The 17129-nt window shown below is 51.9% G+C and overlaps 1 protein-coding gene across 2 annotated transcripts; it reads left to right on the top strand.

Moving 5' to 3' along the window:
• Positions 1 to 344: 344 nt before the first annotated feature.
• Positions 345 to 16371, top strand: LOC108176692 (cystatin-12). 2 transcript variants are annotated; one of them, XM_070052141.1, is made up of 5 exons: positions 345 to 689; positions 2347 to 2368; positions 11267 to 11355; positions 12367 to 12512; positions 16112 to 16371. In XM_070052141.1, the coding sequence occupies exons 1-5, from the start codon at positions 399 to 401 to the stop codon at positions 16152 to 16154; spliced, it is 591 nt and encodes a 196-aa protein (XP_069908242.1). In that variant the 5' UTR covers positions 345 to 398; the 3' UTR covers positions 16155 to 16371. The 2 variants fall into 2 exon arrangements, with proteins under 2 accessions (XP_069908242.1, XP_069908243.1); XM_070052142.1 differs by lacking the exons at positions 345 to 689; positions 2347 to 2368 and adding an exon at positions 7471 to 7817 and having other exon boundaries at positions 11245 to 11355; positions 16112 to 16368.
• The last annotated feature ends 758 nt before the right edge of the window (positions 16372 to 17129 follow it).

A 17129-nucleotide genomic window follows, 5' to 3' on the forward strand; every position in this document is an offset into this window, starting at 1 on the left:
GTACTGTCCTGGGCCCAGCTGGGGGTGGGGGGTGGTGAGCTGCAGCCAAGGTCACGGGCAGGCTTGCTGATTTCTTCTGCTTCCCAGGAATGAGCTCATCAGCGTTCCCAGGAATCGTGTGACCCTGGATATCCTTCCCTGTACTGCATTGAGGGCAAGCAAGGTGGGTGCAGGACCCCTCACTGGGGGGCATTGCTGGCAGAGCTCGTGGGAAGCAGCCCTGGAGATGTGCAGACAGCAGGCACGCGGCGTGCATGGCCCAGGACCCAGAGCTCATGTGACCAAGGGTGGGAACTATGACCTACTGCTCTATTTCCATTTCTTGATATCGGGAGAGCCTGGGCGGGGGGAATGGAGAGGAGGCGCTGGACAGAGGTGCCTGTTACAGGGAGGTGGTCATGGGCTCAGAGCTCTGGTGGGCAGGGCTGTGCGGGGCCCAGAACGGACAGCCCCTGCCCTGGCCTGCGGTGCTGACTGCGAGGACTGCCATGCTGTGGAAGACACCCCTGTTTGCGGGGCTCGTTGTGCTGGGCACCCATTTCTGGACCATTCAGAAGGAGTTTGTCGATGTTAGTCAGAACCTAGACTATTTCGTGGCATCCGTGGAGTTTGCTGTGGCTCAGTTCAATGACGACAGCACGGAGGAGCAGGTGTACAGGCTGCTGGAGGTCGGCCGAGCCCAGCAAAAGGTGCGTGGCAGTCACTGGGTCCCTTCCCAGGGCAACCTCCTGGGTGAGGAGCCCTGCCCCCAGGCAGGAGGCAGAAAAGGCTTGGTGATGTGGGCCCCGGGGGCATGCCATGCTCCTGCAACCTATGGCCTGGGGACCCTCCCTCTGGCACAAGCCACAGTTTCCCAGGGACTTTCCTGTGACCTTGGGCACTGTCTCCTTGGGTGGATCCCAGTCCCGAGTGCTCAGGGCCACAGGAGCCCTTGGCGCTGATGACTGCTGACCCTGCTGCATCTGCCCCAGCCACAAGCCCCAGGCCTGGCTGAGAGTGTGGGGACCACGCAACGGGGCTTGGGCAGCTGTGGAGGAGTAGGTGACACTACTGGTGAATCAGGCATGAGTGTGCGAGTCCTGTTGGTGTCAGGGATGGATGTGCAAGTGTCTTCTGCATTGTGTCAGACATGTGTGTGAGTGTGCTGTTGGAGTGAGTCAGGAATGAGTGTGTGTGAGTAATGTTGGTGTCAAGTGTGAGTGTGCAAGTGTGTGGATCAGGCACGAGTGTACAAGTGTCACCAATGTGTCACACACAAGTGTGCAAGTATGTTGCCATTGTGTGTCAGACATGAGTGTAGGAATGTGTTGGTGTGTGTCAGGTAGAAGCATATGTGTTGTCAGGGTGTGTCAGATTGTTTGAATGGGCTGGTGTGTGTCAGGCATGAGTGCAAGTGTGTCAATGTGTGATAGGCATTTGTGAGTGCTGTCAGGATGTGTCAGGCATGAGTGTGTGATGGGCTGGTGTGCGAAAGGCATGAGTAAGTGTGTTGGTGTGTTGTCAGGCATGAGTGTGTGACAGGCTGGTTTGTGATGGGCATGAGTGAGTGTGTTGGTGGTGTGTGTGTGAGGAATGAGTGTGCGAGTGAGCATGGGGATATTATTGTCACCTGCTCGGATGCTGAGCGCCACGTGAAGTCAGCCTTCCAATTTCTAGATACAGTGCCCCACTGTGTTGGGGGCTGGATTTGTTTCTATCAATTCACCCCAGTCTGAAAGCAGACACACTTCTGAACACCTTATGGACGCATGAAAAACAGAGATCATCTGAAAACTCCCTTACAGACGCAGCAGCCCAGAGCTCATGTGTCTTCACCTCCGTGACATTGGCAAGCTGCACACTGTTGCCCAGCTCCAGCTGAAACAACACACCTGTCTCCACGGGGTCCTGCCCAGGCACTAATCTAGATTCTATTACCCAAAAGGAGGCCAAAGCTCTCGTCTCTAGTCTCGGGCTTTGGTCCTACTCTTTCCTGCTCTATGCAAACGGTCCTTCAGCAGCTGTCTGTTGTGTCTGGCTGATGCTGTGCATGGGGACACGTGAGAGTCACCTCCTATTGTTGAGGGGCTGTCACCTGGGTAGGATTCAGTGGTGTGAATGTGGATCACCCTATATATTCATGCCCTGGCATGTGATATTGGTGTCAACCACTGGGAAGTCACAGAAGGACATGGTGCTGCACACATGCAGACAGTTTGCACCTATTGTGTACACATCTCTTCATAGACACGTGTGGATTCCATCACTTTTGTCCACCACTTTACTTGGTACTCTGCCTTGTTGTTTTTTTTTTCTTCATTCTGGATTTACAAAGATTTGGCAGTTGGTATAATTTCTTCCTGACAGACATGGACAATGATATTTTCAATGGATTTGGAGCTAGGCCGCACCATTTGCAAAAAACGCGATGAAGACATTGACAACTGCCCATTGCAAGAAGGCCCAGGAGAGAAAAAGGTTTGAGGATAAAATTGACTTGCAAGCATCACAGTGGATCTTGCAAGAATGAAGGGTCTCTGGGAGGAGGCTTAGGAAAGTCTCGGGGCAGATGGATGGAGGGTTCCTGACCCCTGTCCCACCAGGTGTCAGGGCTCCCACACTAGAAGCAGGAGCTGGTCAACTCAGCTGGACACAGCCTGGCCCTGGTGCTGGGTGGGAGACCTCTGTTCACGGCCCAGCAGGCTGACCACAGGCTCGTGGGGACAGATGTCCACAGGGCCTCCATGTCTGTGTGGAACCTCACTCCTGGTCCCAGCCCTGTACCTTCCAGAGACCCTCAAGGCTTAGGCAAAGCATGTTCTCCTTGTGGTCCTCACTCTTCTCCTGCTCATTTCTTGAGGACTGGAGGACTTCTCAGTGATCTGTTCCACCACGCTGTCCCCCCAGTCCCTGGGTCATGAGCCCGTTTCCTGGTCAGTCTGAGTTCTGTCATCACCATCCCGTGATTGGCAGGTGATCTATGTGACTGACACGTGATTCATGTGACTGACATGTGACCCATGGGGTGTGAGAGCTTGAGGCCAGTCTCAGCACCCAACACACAGCCTGATGGGCAGCCTCCCCTGGGAGGGTTTGTGCTGCTGCCCAAGTTGGAGGGGTGTCAAGTGGGACCATGGCTCAGACAGTGATTTGGCCTTGGAACACATGGGGTGGGTGCAGTATTTCCAGCATGCAGTGCACTGTGGAGGCTGTGAGGGGGATGGAGTGTCCCAGAGGGCAGGTGATGGCCCCAGGAAGCTGCTGTCTCATGGAGCCATGGATTCAGGTGGGAGAATTCAGTCCCTTCTGCGTGCTGTCCTGGTGGATCCTTGAGCTCCTCCATTCCTGCTCCCAGGTGCCTGGTTTTGCTTTTCCTCTTTGGTACTTTTTCTGCATTTGAGACCTTACTATATGATCCGTGATCTGCATACATTAACTTTCTAATTATTATGTTGCAATTTTTTTTTTCAGGTGCACTGTACTTTTCTTGTGGATGCTCGACCTTGGTTTTCCCAGTTCACGCTCCTGTACAGCACCTGTCACGCAGAAATAGGTGGGGCAGGGATCTGTGGCTTCTCCCCATGGATGTCCTGTTCTGTCTAGAGTGTGATGATCAGCAGTCCAAGGTCTGTACAGCCTTGGTTGGAATTAAAGTCAGCCCAGCATGCCTCTGGGCCCCCAGCAGTTCTGTACTGTCTTGTATCACTTGTTTGCCCTGAAGGTCACTGCCAGGGGGTAAGGGTGGGGAATTTATCATTACCTGGCTGCAGGTGCAACACTGAGTGACTCAGACTCCCCAGTTCAGGAGCAGAAGGTCATGTGGGGATCCCGTGGGTTGATTTGTGTGCTCATTCATTCATTCAGTCAGTCATTTTAGTCCTTTGTTTATGCATTCTTTTTTTCTCTAATTTCTCCACCCCGCCTCCCACCATTCACTCTGAGAGCTTTTTCCAGGGCGCATCTGCCTGTACCTCGTCTGCTTCCCTCTCAGGGACCAGGCTCAGAGTGGGTGGCGTTTCTGCAGAGGAAGTAGGCCCAGGCATGAGGTAGGGAAGGCCAACTGGGGCCAACGTGTGGCCCATCCAAATGCCAACACTGTCTTCTCCAGGGCTGGGTGACAGCTTAGAAAACAGCAGCCCTGGTCCCCACACCCTCACCTTCTCCCTGAGGGCCTGTGCTCCCTACTGGGTGCCCAGGCTGGTCTCCCTGGCCATCAGCACCACTCGCTGATTCTGAAAGAGGCCTGTAGGGTGGTGGCAGATGCCTGCCCTGAGCAGCAAGTCCTTCTGCTCAGGTCCTGGCCGGGGAGCAGAGGGGCAGGGGGACAGGTGAATGATGACTGGGAACTGCAGTAGGCAGGAGCCAGTGACAGTGGAGCCTTCAGACTGGAGTGGCTGAGGATCGTGGCTCTTTTTCCTGAGCTGCTGGGGACGTTGATGAGAGCCTATCTCTTTCTTGGCCAACCCATTCCCAAGGACCAACCTGTGTGTAGGATTTGCTGCATCCTCCGGGTATGACACAGGTCTATCTGTATTATGGGAATGTGTCCATGTGGTCAGCAAGCCCAGTCTGTCGCTAGTCCTTGGCTAAGAGAGCACCCAGGCTCTGAGGGGTGGCGTCCTTGCTCCCAGTCCCTGTGCCTGTTGTCTACAGACAAGGACAGTCAAATTCCCTGGACTCTGGCCAGCACTGCTCACACAGCGGGGAGCCCCTTCACCTTGGCTCCTGTCTTACAATGTCAAGGTCTGGTGTCCTGATCTTTTCCAACCTGAAGGTGCAGTTTGAGCTCAGATGCACCTAGCATCACCAAGGGCTCTGGACCAAAGGCTGTGCTATTTGCAAGTGTCCTCTTGTGAGTCCCATGAGCCTCTAGTTGGAGCCCTTGATAATAATGGGGGCATCTGGGGTAGGCGTTTGACCTGGCAGTCATGATGCTGGTTAAGACCCCACATCATACATCAGAACACCTGGCTTCAGCTCCTATCTCCAGATTCTTGTTAAAGCAGACCCTGACTGGCAGCAGGCTCAAGTAGTCAAGTTGTTGCCACACCTAAGGGAGACCTGGGCTGACTTTCCAGCTGCTGGCTATGGCCTCAGCTGGGGGCTGCTACTGGCATTTGGGAGAGAGGACGAGAACTATTTCTGTCTCTCAAATAAATAAACAAATTCAATAAAAAAGAGGGTGACTAGTTCTGGCTATACCTCTGTTTCTGATGGTGTTAGCACTCCACAAGTATGGGATTAGAAGCCTTTTGGGAACTCAGGGGTACACATTTGCCTGATCATAGAAGTCACAATGCTTCCACTTGTGATGCTGCCTCTTATGATCTCAAACTACATAGAGCAACACAGGACAGGGCTAGAAGAAAAATTGGCCAATGCTAGCTTGGGTGCTTGGAGCATCTATCTCAATAACTAAAAGAATCTACAATGAAAAAAATCAGAAGACACATGCAAAGCTTAAAGGATCCGCTACACAGATTTCATCTCTTATTATGTAGAACAGTTGCCTAGAAGCCATAGAATCTATATTCCTTCCTATCACTGGAATGAATGATAGAAGATTTGCCAACACTGTCCATACCCTAACACCTAAACCACATCTTAGTGAAGTTCAAAAATCTGATGTCACACAGAACTTGCTCCCCGGCCACCACGATGTTTAGGCAGAAGCAGAGGAGAGAAGTGAGCACTGGGGTTGATGAGGGCTCTCGAGCATGTGTTCAGGTGTCCACTGGGCCTTTGGCAGTGGTGAGCGCCTGGAGCTGCTGCTGTCCACTTGTGCGACTGGGAAGGCAGGTGCTGGAGAGGGGACAGCATGGAAAGGGAGGTCTCTCTCAAGAAGTGAAGAATTGCCCGTTGGATCTGGAGAGTACAAAATTGTGACACAAATGCATAAAAGAAGCAAAGAGGAAACAGGTGGACAGAAGAGCTCAGGGAGGCCTTGAATCTCCATGAGGTCTTGGAAAGGGAAAACCCTAGGTAAGAAGCCACCTGGGACTGGAGAAAGCAATCAGAACTCATCAGTGTGAGCTCCTCCCCAGGAGGAGTCTCATCACAGATCCCACAAGGCCTCGGAGAGACCCCGGTGGGGCCCTATAACCACCCTGAGCACGAAGGACTGGGAGTCTGCCGCTGCCCAGGTGGAGGGTACAGGGGGGCTCAGGTCCACCTTGCCACATGCAAATTTTAGCTGGGGCTAGACAGGGCTGTCCCTTCCCCAGCCTAGCCTGATTCCTTCTCCAACCCATGACTGTCATTCACACCCATCTCAGCGGAGCTATGGCTTTGTACACAGCATTCCCCCTGTTCCAGGAGTCTTACCCTAGAATGTTAGAAATTGCTCCGGGTGGTGCTGTGGGGTAGTAGGTTAAATCCCCTCCTGCAGCACCAGCATCCCATATGGGAACCAGTTTGAGTCCTGGCTGTTCTGCTTGCAATCCAGCTCCCTGCGAATGGCCTGGGAAAGCAGTGGAGGATGGCCCAAGTGCTTGGGTCCCTGCACCCACGCAGGAGACCCAGAAGAAGCTCTTGGCTCTTGGCTTTCGCCTGGTGCAGCTCTGGCCATTGCAGCCATTTGGGGACTGAACCAGTGGATTGAAGACCTTTCTGCCTGTCTCTCTCTCTCTCTCTCTCTGTAATTCAGCTCCCACCAAGCACAGGCACCAGGGCATGAGAGAGAAGGCAATTCAGCCAGCAGATGCCAGTGATGGTGGAGTGCCAGTCTCCCTACCACAGATGCTGGCCTCTCACTATTTGCTGTCCTGAAGCTGCCTTAGGGCATGGGGAGGCCAAGGTCAAAGGAGACTTGGTTCTTTTTTTTTTTTTTTTTTTTTTTTTTTGGACAGGCAGAGTGGATAGTGAGAGAGAGACAGAGAGAAAGGTCTTCCTTTTTGCCATTGGTTCATCCTCCAATGGCTGCCACGGCCTGCGCGCGCTGCAGCCAGCGCACCGCGCTGATCCGAAGGCAGGAGCCAGGTGCTTCTCCTGGTCTTGACCATGGGGTGCAGGGCCCAAGCACTTGGGCCATCCTCCACTGCACTCCCTGGCCACAGCAGAGAGCTGGCCTGGAAGAGGGGCAACCGGGACAGAATCCAGCGCCCCAACCGGGACTAGAACCCGGTGTGCCAGCGCCACTAGGTGGAGGATTAGCCTAGTGAGCCGTGGCGCTGGCGCAGACTTGGTTTTTTCCTCAAATCCCCAGGACTCCAGGTCCACTGTTATTTGTGGACCAGCTAGCTCCTGTAACTCCGCCAATCCTGGGATGCAGAGCTAGAGACAACCCTCCCCCTAAACCCCCAGGTCTTGTGAGGACTGGGCTATGGGTGAATGAGGCAGCCCTGGAAATGTGCAGGAGATAAGCACAGTGCACGTACGCACATGCACGCCTATGGGGCCACAGCCTGGAAAATGTGACTGCCTGCTTTGTTCCTGTTTGGCCGTGATGAGAGGGACTGCGTGGGGGAGTGGAGACAAGGCACTGGACAGAGCCGCTGATCCAACAACGTTGCCAACAGGGAGGCAGTCAGAAGCTCCAGGCCTCCGTAGGCAGGGCTGTGTAGGCTTGCAGCTGACAAGGACGTCACCGGGTCCCGCCGCCATCGTCCCCTACAGCCTACATGTCCCCATCCCCGAGGACAGCCATGTTGTGGAGGGCACTCCTGCTTGTGGGGCTCATCCTTCTGGGCAGCCAGGTCTCCAGCTCCAGATTCGTAGACATCAATAAGAACGAGGAGGTCTTTGCCATCTCCGTGGAGCATGTCCTGTATCAGTTCAACGAGTCCCAGGAGGATGAGTTTGCCTACAAGTTTATGCGGATCAGGCGGAGCAAGCGCAAGGTGAGTGGCCCCAGCGTCGCCCCTTGCAGCTCCCACACTCCTCCCGGAGCTCAGGCAGGCTGGCGGGTCAGGGCGTGAGCCCTGGGTTTGCAGCAAAGAGCAGCTCCTTTTGTACTTGGAAATATCATCTTTTAGTTTATAAACACAGGGTTCCATGGAAGAGCCTCAACTGTTGGGTTTCTTCCCATACAAAGGGCAGCCCCTGGGAAGCCGAGGAAGAAATGGGGAGACGGGAGCACCACCTCGGAAATGCAGCCTCGGAGTGAGACAGAGAGAAGCCAGAACACACACACACACACACACACACACACACAGAGAAAGGCAGGCAGGGAGCTGGAGTAGCAGTGGTTGGCAGAGGGAAAAAGCCATCATGGGTGATGGCTGACAGCTGGCTGGGTGGGGTGCCAGGTACCCTTGCTGAAACCAATGGCAAAGGTGGTGCCCACTCTCAGCAGGGCTGGGCCCTCAGTGATAGGAGTGTCACTCTTGGGAAGATGTCGCGCAGGAAATCAGCAGTGGAGGCAGCCAGGGACCTGTTCTCATGGGGCTGACATGCTTGAGTAAAAGCAGAGGTGGTGCAGTCTCCCGTACCTGCGAGTGCATTAGTGGGAGGTGAGCAGGTGCCATCTGTGAAATGACATGGGGTTGGGGGGCAGGCACGAAGGGCAGAAGCGGCAGCTACTGGGGTTGCTGGGTAAGGAGGGCCAATTTTAGAAGGGCCCAGGAGCTTGGAAGGACCCAGCTTTGGGGAGGGGTCGTGCAGGCGGCCACAGAGTGGCCCTTGGACTGAGACGAGCTAGGTGAACATCTTGGTGGGGGCAGTGCCTCCAGGAAGGAGGTGCTCAGAGGCAGGGGTGCAGGGGGAGGTGGGGGGTGAGGAGTTAGTACTGAGATCCCTCTGGAGGGGGAGCCTCGGACATTGGAGCTGGCCCCTCTCTGGTGGGCTGTTGCATGTACAGTGGCCTGCACAGCCCCCTGGATGGTCACCTGGCTGCCCGCAGGTGGACGTGGAGGCAGGTGTGGGGCATGCAGGTGTGTGTGAGACAGAGAGGAGCTGAGTCGAGGAGGAGCTGCAGGTCTTTGTCCTGAGCACAGGGCACAAGGATTCTATCCACTGAGAGGCTGAAGGAGCCAGAGGAGGGGCAGAGGGAAGGGAAGAGGTGGGGGTGGGGCGCAACACCTTGCTGGCTCAAAGGCAGCCCCTTGGCAGACTCGAAGGCAGTGGGTGGGGAAGAGCTTAGACCAGGCACAAATTCAGATATCATCATCCCCTGCTTACGGGAAGGCTTCCCAGTGATGTCCGGTGTTGACCAAATATAAATCTGTTCTAAGTATTGTGTGTCAATCCACAGTCTGGAGCTGTCACAATGTTACTGCAGATACTGCATATTAAAAATTCTGAAATTAAAAAAAACAAAAAACAAAAAACTCTTGCTTCCTTTGAATGGAGCAATGGGTGTTGTCCAACCATCCCTGTGCCCAGGCTAGAGCACCTTCCAGGATGAAGAGCCACTTGGGAATTAGTGGGGACACGGAAGGAGGTCCTAGGTGTGCACCAAGTTCTGTAACCCCAGGGCTTCTGTCTCTGTAACCAGAGACACAGCTTTCCCCAGGGTTTGATGGTTGCTTCCTCCTGGGGTCCTCCCCAGGCCTGGGCCTTGGGAGTTGGAGGACCCCTCCGTGCCAATGACCCCATTGATCCTAAAGAATCTGCCCCAACGGGGGGCCTCCAGACCTGGCTGGGTGTGTGGGGGCTGGGCAGAAGGTGTGAGGGTTGCTGATGTGTGTCAGGCATGAATGTGTGTGTGTGTGTGTGTTGTGTGTTGGTGTCAAAGGGTGTATGTGTGTGAGTGCACAGATGTTACTAGAGGTGAATGAGTGTTGGGTGGGGGGGTGTCAGGAGGTGTAAGTGTGTGGGTGTGTCAGTATCATGGGGTCTGTATGGGTGCGTCGGTGTCATGGGCTGTGTTTTGGTGTCATGGGCTATGACTATGAGTGTGTCAGTGTCATGGGGAGTGAGTGTGGATGTGTTGCCACAAGGCATGAGTGTGTGTTGGTGTCATGGGGTCTGTATGGGTGTGTCAGTGTCATGGGGTGTGAGTGTGTTGGTGTCATGGGCTATGAGTGTGAGTGTGTTGGTGTCATGGGCTATGAGTGTGAGTGTGTCAGTGTCATGGGGTGTGAGTGTGGATGTGTTGCCACAAGGCATGAGTGTGTGTTGGTGTCATGGGGTCTGTATGGGTGTGTCAGTGTCATGGGGTGTGAGTGTGTTGGTGTCATGGGCTATGAGTGTGAGTGTGTTGGTGTCATGGGCTATGAGTGTGAGTGTGTCAGTGTCATGGGGTGTGAGTGTGGATGTGTTGCCACAAGGCATGAGTGTGTGTTGGTGTCATGGGGTCTGTATGGGTGTGTCAGTGTCATGGGGCGTGAGAGTGTTGGTGTCATGGGCTGTGAGTGTGAGTGTGTCAGTGTCATGGGGTGTGAGTGTGGATGTGTTGCCACAAGGCATGAGTGTGTGTTGATGTCATGGGGTGTATATGGGTATGTCAGTGTCATGGGGTGTGAGTATGTAGGTATCAAGAGGTGTGAATGCGTGTGTGTTGGTGTCATGGGCTGTGAGTGTGTAGGTGTCAAGAGGTGTGAATGCGTGTGTGCTGGTGTCACAAGGCATGAGTGGGAGTCATTGCTGCCTGTTGAGCCCCAGAGGAAGTCCACTTCCAGACAACTTCCAGATCAGTCAGGTGAGCCGCATGCTCCTCTCTGGGAGAATTTCCTTCCTGGCTTGTTCTCTCTCTGGTGGTGCCTTTTGGGTTTTCATGGACCTTTATTCATGGGAATGAAAAGGATCTTCAGTAGCTTTTCAAAGAACTTTCATGAAAATGTAGACTGGCACGGAACACCGAATGTTCACCTCTTAAAGACTTGGCAAGATGAGCCCTGGTGTGATGTCAGCTTCCCCACGAAAGACAGCAGTGCCCAGAGCCCCTGTGCTCTGGGCTGCTCTGATCTCCAATCTTAGTTCTGCCCCTTCCTGCCCTGTGGGGTCGGCACTGACCCCTAGGTGTGTTCTTTACCAAGGTGCGCGTTTGTGAGACATCTGTTGTCAGGTGTGGTTGCAGAGTGGGCAGATTACAGCTGGGCAGGATTCCGTTGTGTGAATGTGCCACACTCTATCTTCCAGCTACAACCAGGCTTTTACCATTGGGAATGATGCGGAGCAAAGACTCTTGTGCACATCTTTAGGGCATGTTTATGGAAAGAAATGAAGAATTAAGAGGAAAGATGGGAAAAAATAAAACTCAGAGAGATTGCATACATCTGTGTGTTTTTACTTACTTACCTTTGCACAACCACACCCTTGGTTCATTTGGCTTCACTCCCTCCAGCAAAATATCTCATAGCAGTTTCTGCAATTTCTTTTCGACAGAAGTATTCTTGGATCTATTTAGTGGACTTGGAGCTGGGCCGCACCATTTGCAAAAAACACGATGAAGATATTGACAACTGCCCATTGCAAGAAGGCCCAGGAGAGAAAAAGGTTTGAGGATAAAATCAACTCGCAAGCATCACAGTGGATCTTGCAAGAATGAAGGGTCTCTGGGGGGAGGCTTAGGAAAGTCTCGGGGCAGATGGATGGAGAGCTCTTGACCCCTGTCCCACCAGGTGTCAGGGCTCCCACATTAGAAGCAGGAGCTGGTCAACTCAGGTGGACACAGCCTGACCCTGGTGCTGGGCGGGAGCCCCCTGCTCACGGCCCAGCAGGCTGACCACAGGCTCATGGGGACAGATGTCCACAGGGCCTCCATGTCTGCGTGGAACCTCACTCCTGGTCCCAGCCCTGTACCCTCAAGGCTTAGGCAAAGCATGTTCTCCTTGTGGTCGTCACTCTTCTTGCTCATGTTCTTGAGGACTGGAGGACTTCCCAGTGATCTGTTCCACCACTCTGTCCCCCCAGTCCCTGGGTCATGAGCCCGTTTCCTGGTCAGTCTGAGTTCTGTCATCACCATCCCATGATTGGCAGGTGATCTATGTGACTGACACATGATTCATGTGACTGACATGTGACCCGTGGGGTGTGAGAGCTTGAGGCCAGTCTCAGCACCCAACACACAGCCTGGTGGGCAGCCTCCCCTGGGAGGGTTTGTGCTGCTGCCCAGTTGGAGGGGTGTCAAGTGGGACCATGGCTCAGACAGTGATTTGGCCTTGGAACACATGGGGTGGGTGCAGTTTCTCCAGCATGCAGTGCACTGTGGAGGCTGTGAGGGGGATGGAGTGTCCCAGAGGGCAGGTGATGGCCCCAGGAAGTTGCTGTCTCACGGGGCCATGGATTCAGTTGGGAGAATTCAGTCCCTTCTGCATGCTGTCCTGGTGGATCCTTGAGCTCCTCCATTCCTGCTCCCAGGTGCCTGGTTTCCCTTCCTCCTTCTGTCTTTCCTTCCATCCTTTTCTGTTGTGCTTTTATTACTGTACCTTGAGACTCCTCTACATGCTGCATGGTGTCAGTGCCTTATCTTTTCCTAATTGCTGTGTTGCAATGCTCTCATTTTAGGTACGCTGCACTTATATCATCCATTCCCTGGCATGGATTACCAAATTTACCATCCTGGACAGCACCTGTGCACAGACCTCGGCCGGGGGGATGCCTGTGACTTCTCCCAGCAAAAGTCCTGTGTCCTCTCCAATCAGCAGCCCAAGGTCTGCATAACCCCAGCAGAATTAAAGGCAACCCAGCATGCATTCTAGGTCCATGAGCAGTTTTGCAGTGTTTTGTATCACTTGTTTGCTACGGAGGTCACAGCCAGCGATAAAGGATGCAGAGTTTATTGTCACTGCCGGTATTTAACTGAGCTGCAGAGTGATAAATGACTTAAACTCCCCAGTTCCTGGGTGTTAGTTCAGAGAGATGCCCCACGAGTTGATGGGTGTGTTCATTCATTACTCTAGTCCTTCTATTTTTTCATGCATTCTTTCTTCGACTTCTCCATACTCCTCCTGGATTGTACTTAAGGGAATGCAAATTTTGCAAGGCTCAGCTCTCTGCAATCACTTTGCTCTCATCTCAGGGACCAGGCTCAGAACAAGTGACCTTTCTGCAAAGGAGCCAGGCCCTGAACAGGGTGGGGAAGGGTAACTGATGCTGCTGAAAAGCCGTTCTCTTGTGGCTTGCCTGGATGCCAAGAACGTGTGCTTCAGGGCTGGGCAGCAGCTCAGAAGGCAGCAGTTTCAGGTCCTTGATTTCCACTTCCTTGAAGCCTCTCTCCCCCACTGGGTGCCCACTCTCGTCTCTGTGGCTGTCAGCAGCACCAAATGCCCCTGGGAGAGACATCCAGGGTGGTGACAGACATCTCCGGGGTAGCAAATCCCTGTGCTGGGGTCCTCGCTGGGAGGAAGCCTTGGAAAGGTAGAGAGATGGGGTGTGAGAGGTGGGCACCCGTGGGATCGAGCGGAGGTGGCAGTGCCTTCTCTGGAAGATTTTTTTTTAGAATTATTTTATTTATTTGAAAGATAGAGTCTCAGAGAGAGGTAGAACCAGAGAGAGAGAGAGGTCTTCCATTCCGCTGGTTTACTCCCCAAATGGCCTCAAAGGCCAGAGCTGAGCTGATCCATAGCCAGGAGCCAGGAGCTTCTTCCAGGTCTCCCACATGGATGTAGGGGTCCAAGGACTTGGGCCATCTTCTACTGCTTTCCCAGGCCATAGCAGAGAGCTGGATCGGAAGAGGAGCAGCCAGGACTAGAACCAGCGCCCATATGGGATGCCGGTGCTGCAGGCTGGGACTTTAACCCACTGTGCCATAGTACCTGCCTCCTCTCTGGAGGATTCTTAAGAGTGGAAAGGCAGGCCGGCGCCGCGGCTCACTAGGCTAATCCTCCGCCTTGCGGAGCCGGCACACCGGGTTCTAGTCCCGGTCAGGGCGCCGGATTCTGTCCCGGTTGCCCCTCTTCCAGGCCAGCTCTCTGCTGTGGCCAGGGAGTGCAGTGGAGGATGGCCCAAGTGCTTGGGCCCTGCACCCCATGGGAGACCAGGATAAGTACCTGGCTCCTGCCATCAGATCAGCGCGGTGCGCTGGCCGCGGCGGCCATTGGAGGGTGAACCAACGGAAAAGGAAGACCTTTCTCTCTGTCTCTCTCTCTCTCACTGTCCACTCTGCCTGTCAAAAAAAAAAAAAAAAAAAAAGAGTGGAAAGGCAAGGGCCGTCCCCCCTCCTCTGGGATTTCTGAGGGTTTCTATTGCACTATATCTTGGCAGAGAGTTTGCCCTTTCTTGAACCCAGGCATTTGTTGTAGCCCTGATGGGACAGGATTTTCAGAGGTAGCTGTGGATGACATGGGTGTAGCACAGACATGGTGGTCTGAGTGTTTTGGTGTATTGACTGGCTTGTGTGTATGATCTGTAAATACCTTTCAACCTTGAATGAGGGTCTACTTACCAAGGTGGGTCCGTGTGGCCTGCAAGGCTGATCTGCCTCTGGCCTGTGGCTGGACAAAATCAGCCTCTTTGGGTTCAAGGATCCCATACGTGCTTTTCAAGGACCCCATGCCTGGTATTCAAGGGCTCCAGGCATTTTCCTGGACCCCATGGCTGTTTCTCGTCCATTGTTCTTCACCATCTGTCTGTTGTGTGTGAACTCCATGTCATTTTCAAAGACCTTTTGACCGTCACTTATGGGCTTTATACCCATTGTTCTGGAACCTCATATTTTCATATACCAAGACCATATTCATGGATCACATACCTGCTTTCATTGAGCCTACACTATTGTGTATGGATGACATTGCCAGTTTTAATGGAAACTATGTTATTTTTTCATGGATCTCATGGCCACTGTTCAAGGATCCCATCCGATAGTTCTTAGATCCTGTGCCCATTTTCATAGACCTCAGGTCATTGTTCATGGATCCCATGCATGTTCATGGACCCTACACCAGCTTCCTCATGGCCATTGTTTATGGATACTTCCTGTTGTTCACGCACCCAGTGTCCACTGTTCATGGATGTCATTCATGGTCTCCATCTAGTTATTCTTGAGTTCCATCCCCCTTGCTTCTGGGCCACACGCTTGTTGGTCAGGGACTCCATATCCACTGTTTACAGACCCCACATCCATTGTTCACGGGACATATATCAATTTTCATGGACCTCATTTCAGTTCCTTTTTGCCTATGGACCCTGTAAACATTGTTCATGAATATCTTGTCCCTTGGTCATACACCCCATCTCACTATCTTGGATCCCGTGCCCACTTCCACGAATAAACTTGCTGTTAATTCACCCCATCCTTGTTTTCCGTGGACCTCACACCCATTTTCCATGGATATATTCTGCTGTTCCTGAATCCTGTGCTCATCTCCTTAGAGCTTGTGGCCCACTTGATAAACCTCAAGCTCACTGTCCATGAACCTCACCCCCATCATTCACAATCCCCGTGTCTATTGCTCATGGATGCAGGCTTGTAGTTCACTGTCCTCTTACCTTTCATTCACAGCCCTCTACGAGCGTTGCTCATGTCAGTGGTGCATGGCTCTTATCCCCCTTTCCTTGGATCCTGTGCTTCTTGGCGTCAATCTCATACACATTTCATCCATTCTTCTTGGGTGCAGTGCCCATTGCTGTAGTCTTCATGTCTTCATGTCTATTGGACATCAGCTCCTTTCCTATTGTTCATGGATCACATACCTGTTTGTTATGGATCTCATCTTTTATTCATGGACCCTATTTTTCATGGACCTTACTCTCTGTTTTTGGACCCATGGACCCATATCTATTGTTCTTCAATCTCATGCCCACTTTCATTGACATTATATTCGTTTCAAGAACCTCAATTCTCTTTCATGGATCCAATGCCCATTGTTTATGTAGGTGGGAGACCTGGGATGAAGCTCCAGGCTCCTGGCTTTGTCCTGGTCCAGCCTTAGTTGTTGCGATCATTTGGGGAGTGAACCAACAGATGGAAGATTCATTACCTCTCTCTCTCTCTCTCTCTCTCTCTCTGTCTCTAACTCTGGCTTTCAAATAAATAAAAAAAATGAATCTTTAAAAAAAAAACAAAATATAAAACCTGAGTTTTTTACACCTGACCCAAGACAACAAGCCATTAATTTAAATCATGCTGCATAGGATTTAGGATTTACTAAATCCATATAAGATTTAGTAAAGGAAATACACAACTAGAGGCAGTTAAAAAATCCAAATTTAGGGGCTGATATTGTGGCATAGCAGTTAAGGCTGCCACCTATGATGCTGGCATTCCATACGGACCCTGGTTTGAATCTTGGCTGTTCTACTTCCTCTCCAGCTCCCTGTTAACAGCCTTGGGAAAGCAGTGGAAGATGGCCTAAGTGTTTGGGCCCCTGGACCCACGTGGGAGACCCTGAAGAAGCTCCAGGCTCCTGGCTTCAGATCAGCCCAGCTCTAGTCCTTGACGCCATTTCGGGAGTGAACCAGAGAATGGAAGATCTCTCTCTCTCTCTCTCTCTCTGTCTCTGCTTCTGCTTCTCTGAAACTCTGCTTTCAAATAAATGAATAAATAAATACATCTTTTTTAAAGAAACCACATTATATTTGAGATTATAAAATATGTTAGGACTAGTATATATTAAGATAGCACAGATTAAGGAGAGAAGACCAAGTGGTCAAAATGGTGCAAATAGACTGAATGCTCTATTTAGAAGACAAATTTAGCTTATGGTTTAAAAAAGCAAAACAAAGAAAACATACCTTATATATATGATCCCAGAAATTTTGGGAAAATGAGGATGGATTAAAGCATACTGTGCCAACCTCACCAAATAACATCTATGTAGCAGGGCTGATATCACAAAAAGCACTCTAAGAAGCACCACCTAAAATAGAGATTTTTCTACTGATGAAAATGCTTAACTGGGAAGATATAGCATCTCTAAGCATGTGTCTCCCTGTCAAAAGAAAAGAAAAAAAATTAACTAACAACAGATGCTGGCGAGGATGTGGGGGAAAAGGGACACTAACCCACTGTTGGTGGGAATGCAAACTGGTAAAGCCACTATGGAAGTCAGTCTGGAGATTCCTCAGAAACCTGAAGATAACCCTACCACACAACCCAGCCATCCCACTCCTTGGAATTTACCCAAAGGAAATTAAATTGGCAAATAAAAGAGCTGTCTGCACCTCAGTGTTTATTGCAGCTCAATCCACAGTAGCTAAGACCTGGAACCAACCTAAATGCCCATCAACAGAAGACTGGATAAAGAAATTATGGGATATGTACTCTATAGAATACTATACAGCACTAAAAAATGAAATCCGGTCATTTGCAACAAAATGGAGGAATCTGG

The sequence above is a fragment of the Oryctolagus cuniculus genome, chromosome 11 (assembly GCF_964237555.1).
Source record: "Oryctolagus cuniculus chromosome 11, mOryCun1.1, whole genome shotgun sequence".
Lineage (NCBI taxonomy): Eukaryota > Metazoa > Chordata > Mammalia > Lagomorpha > Leporidae > Oryctolagus > Oryctolagus cuniculus.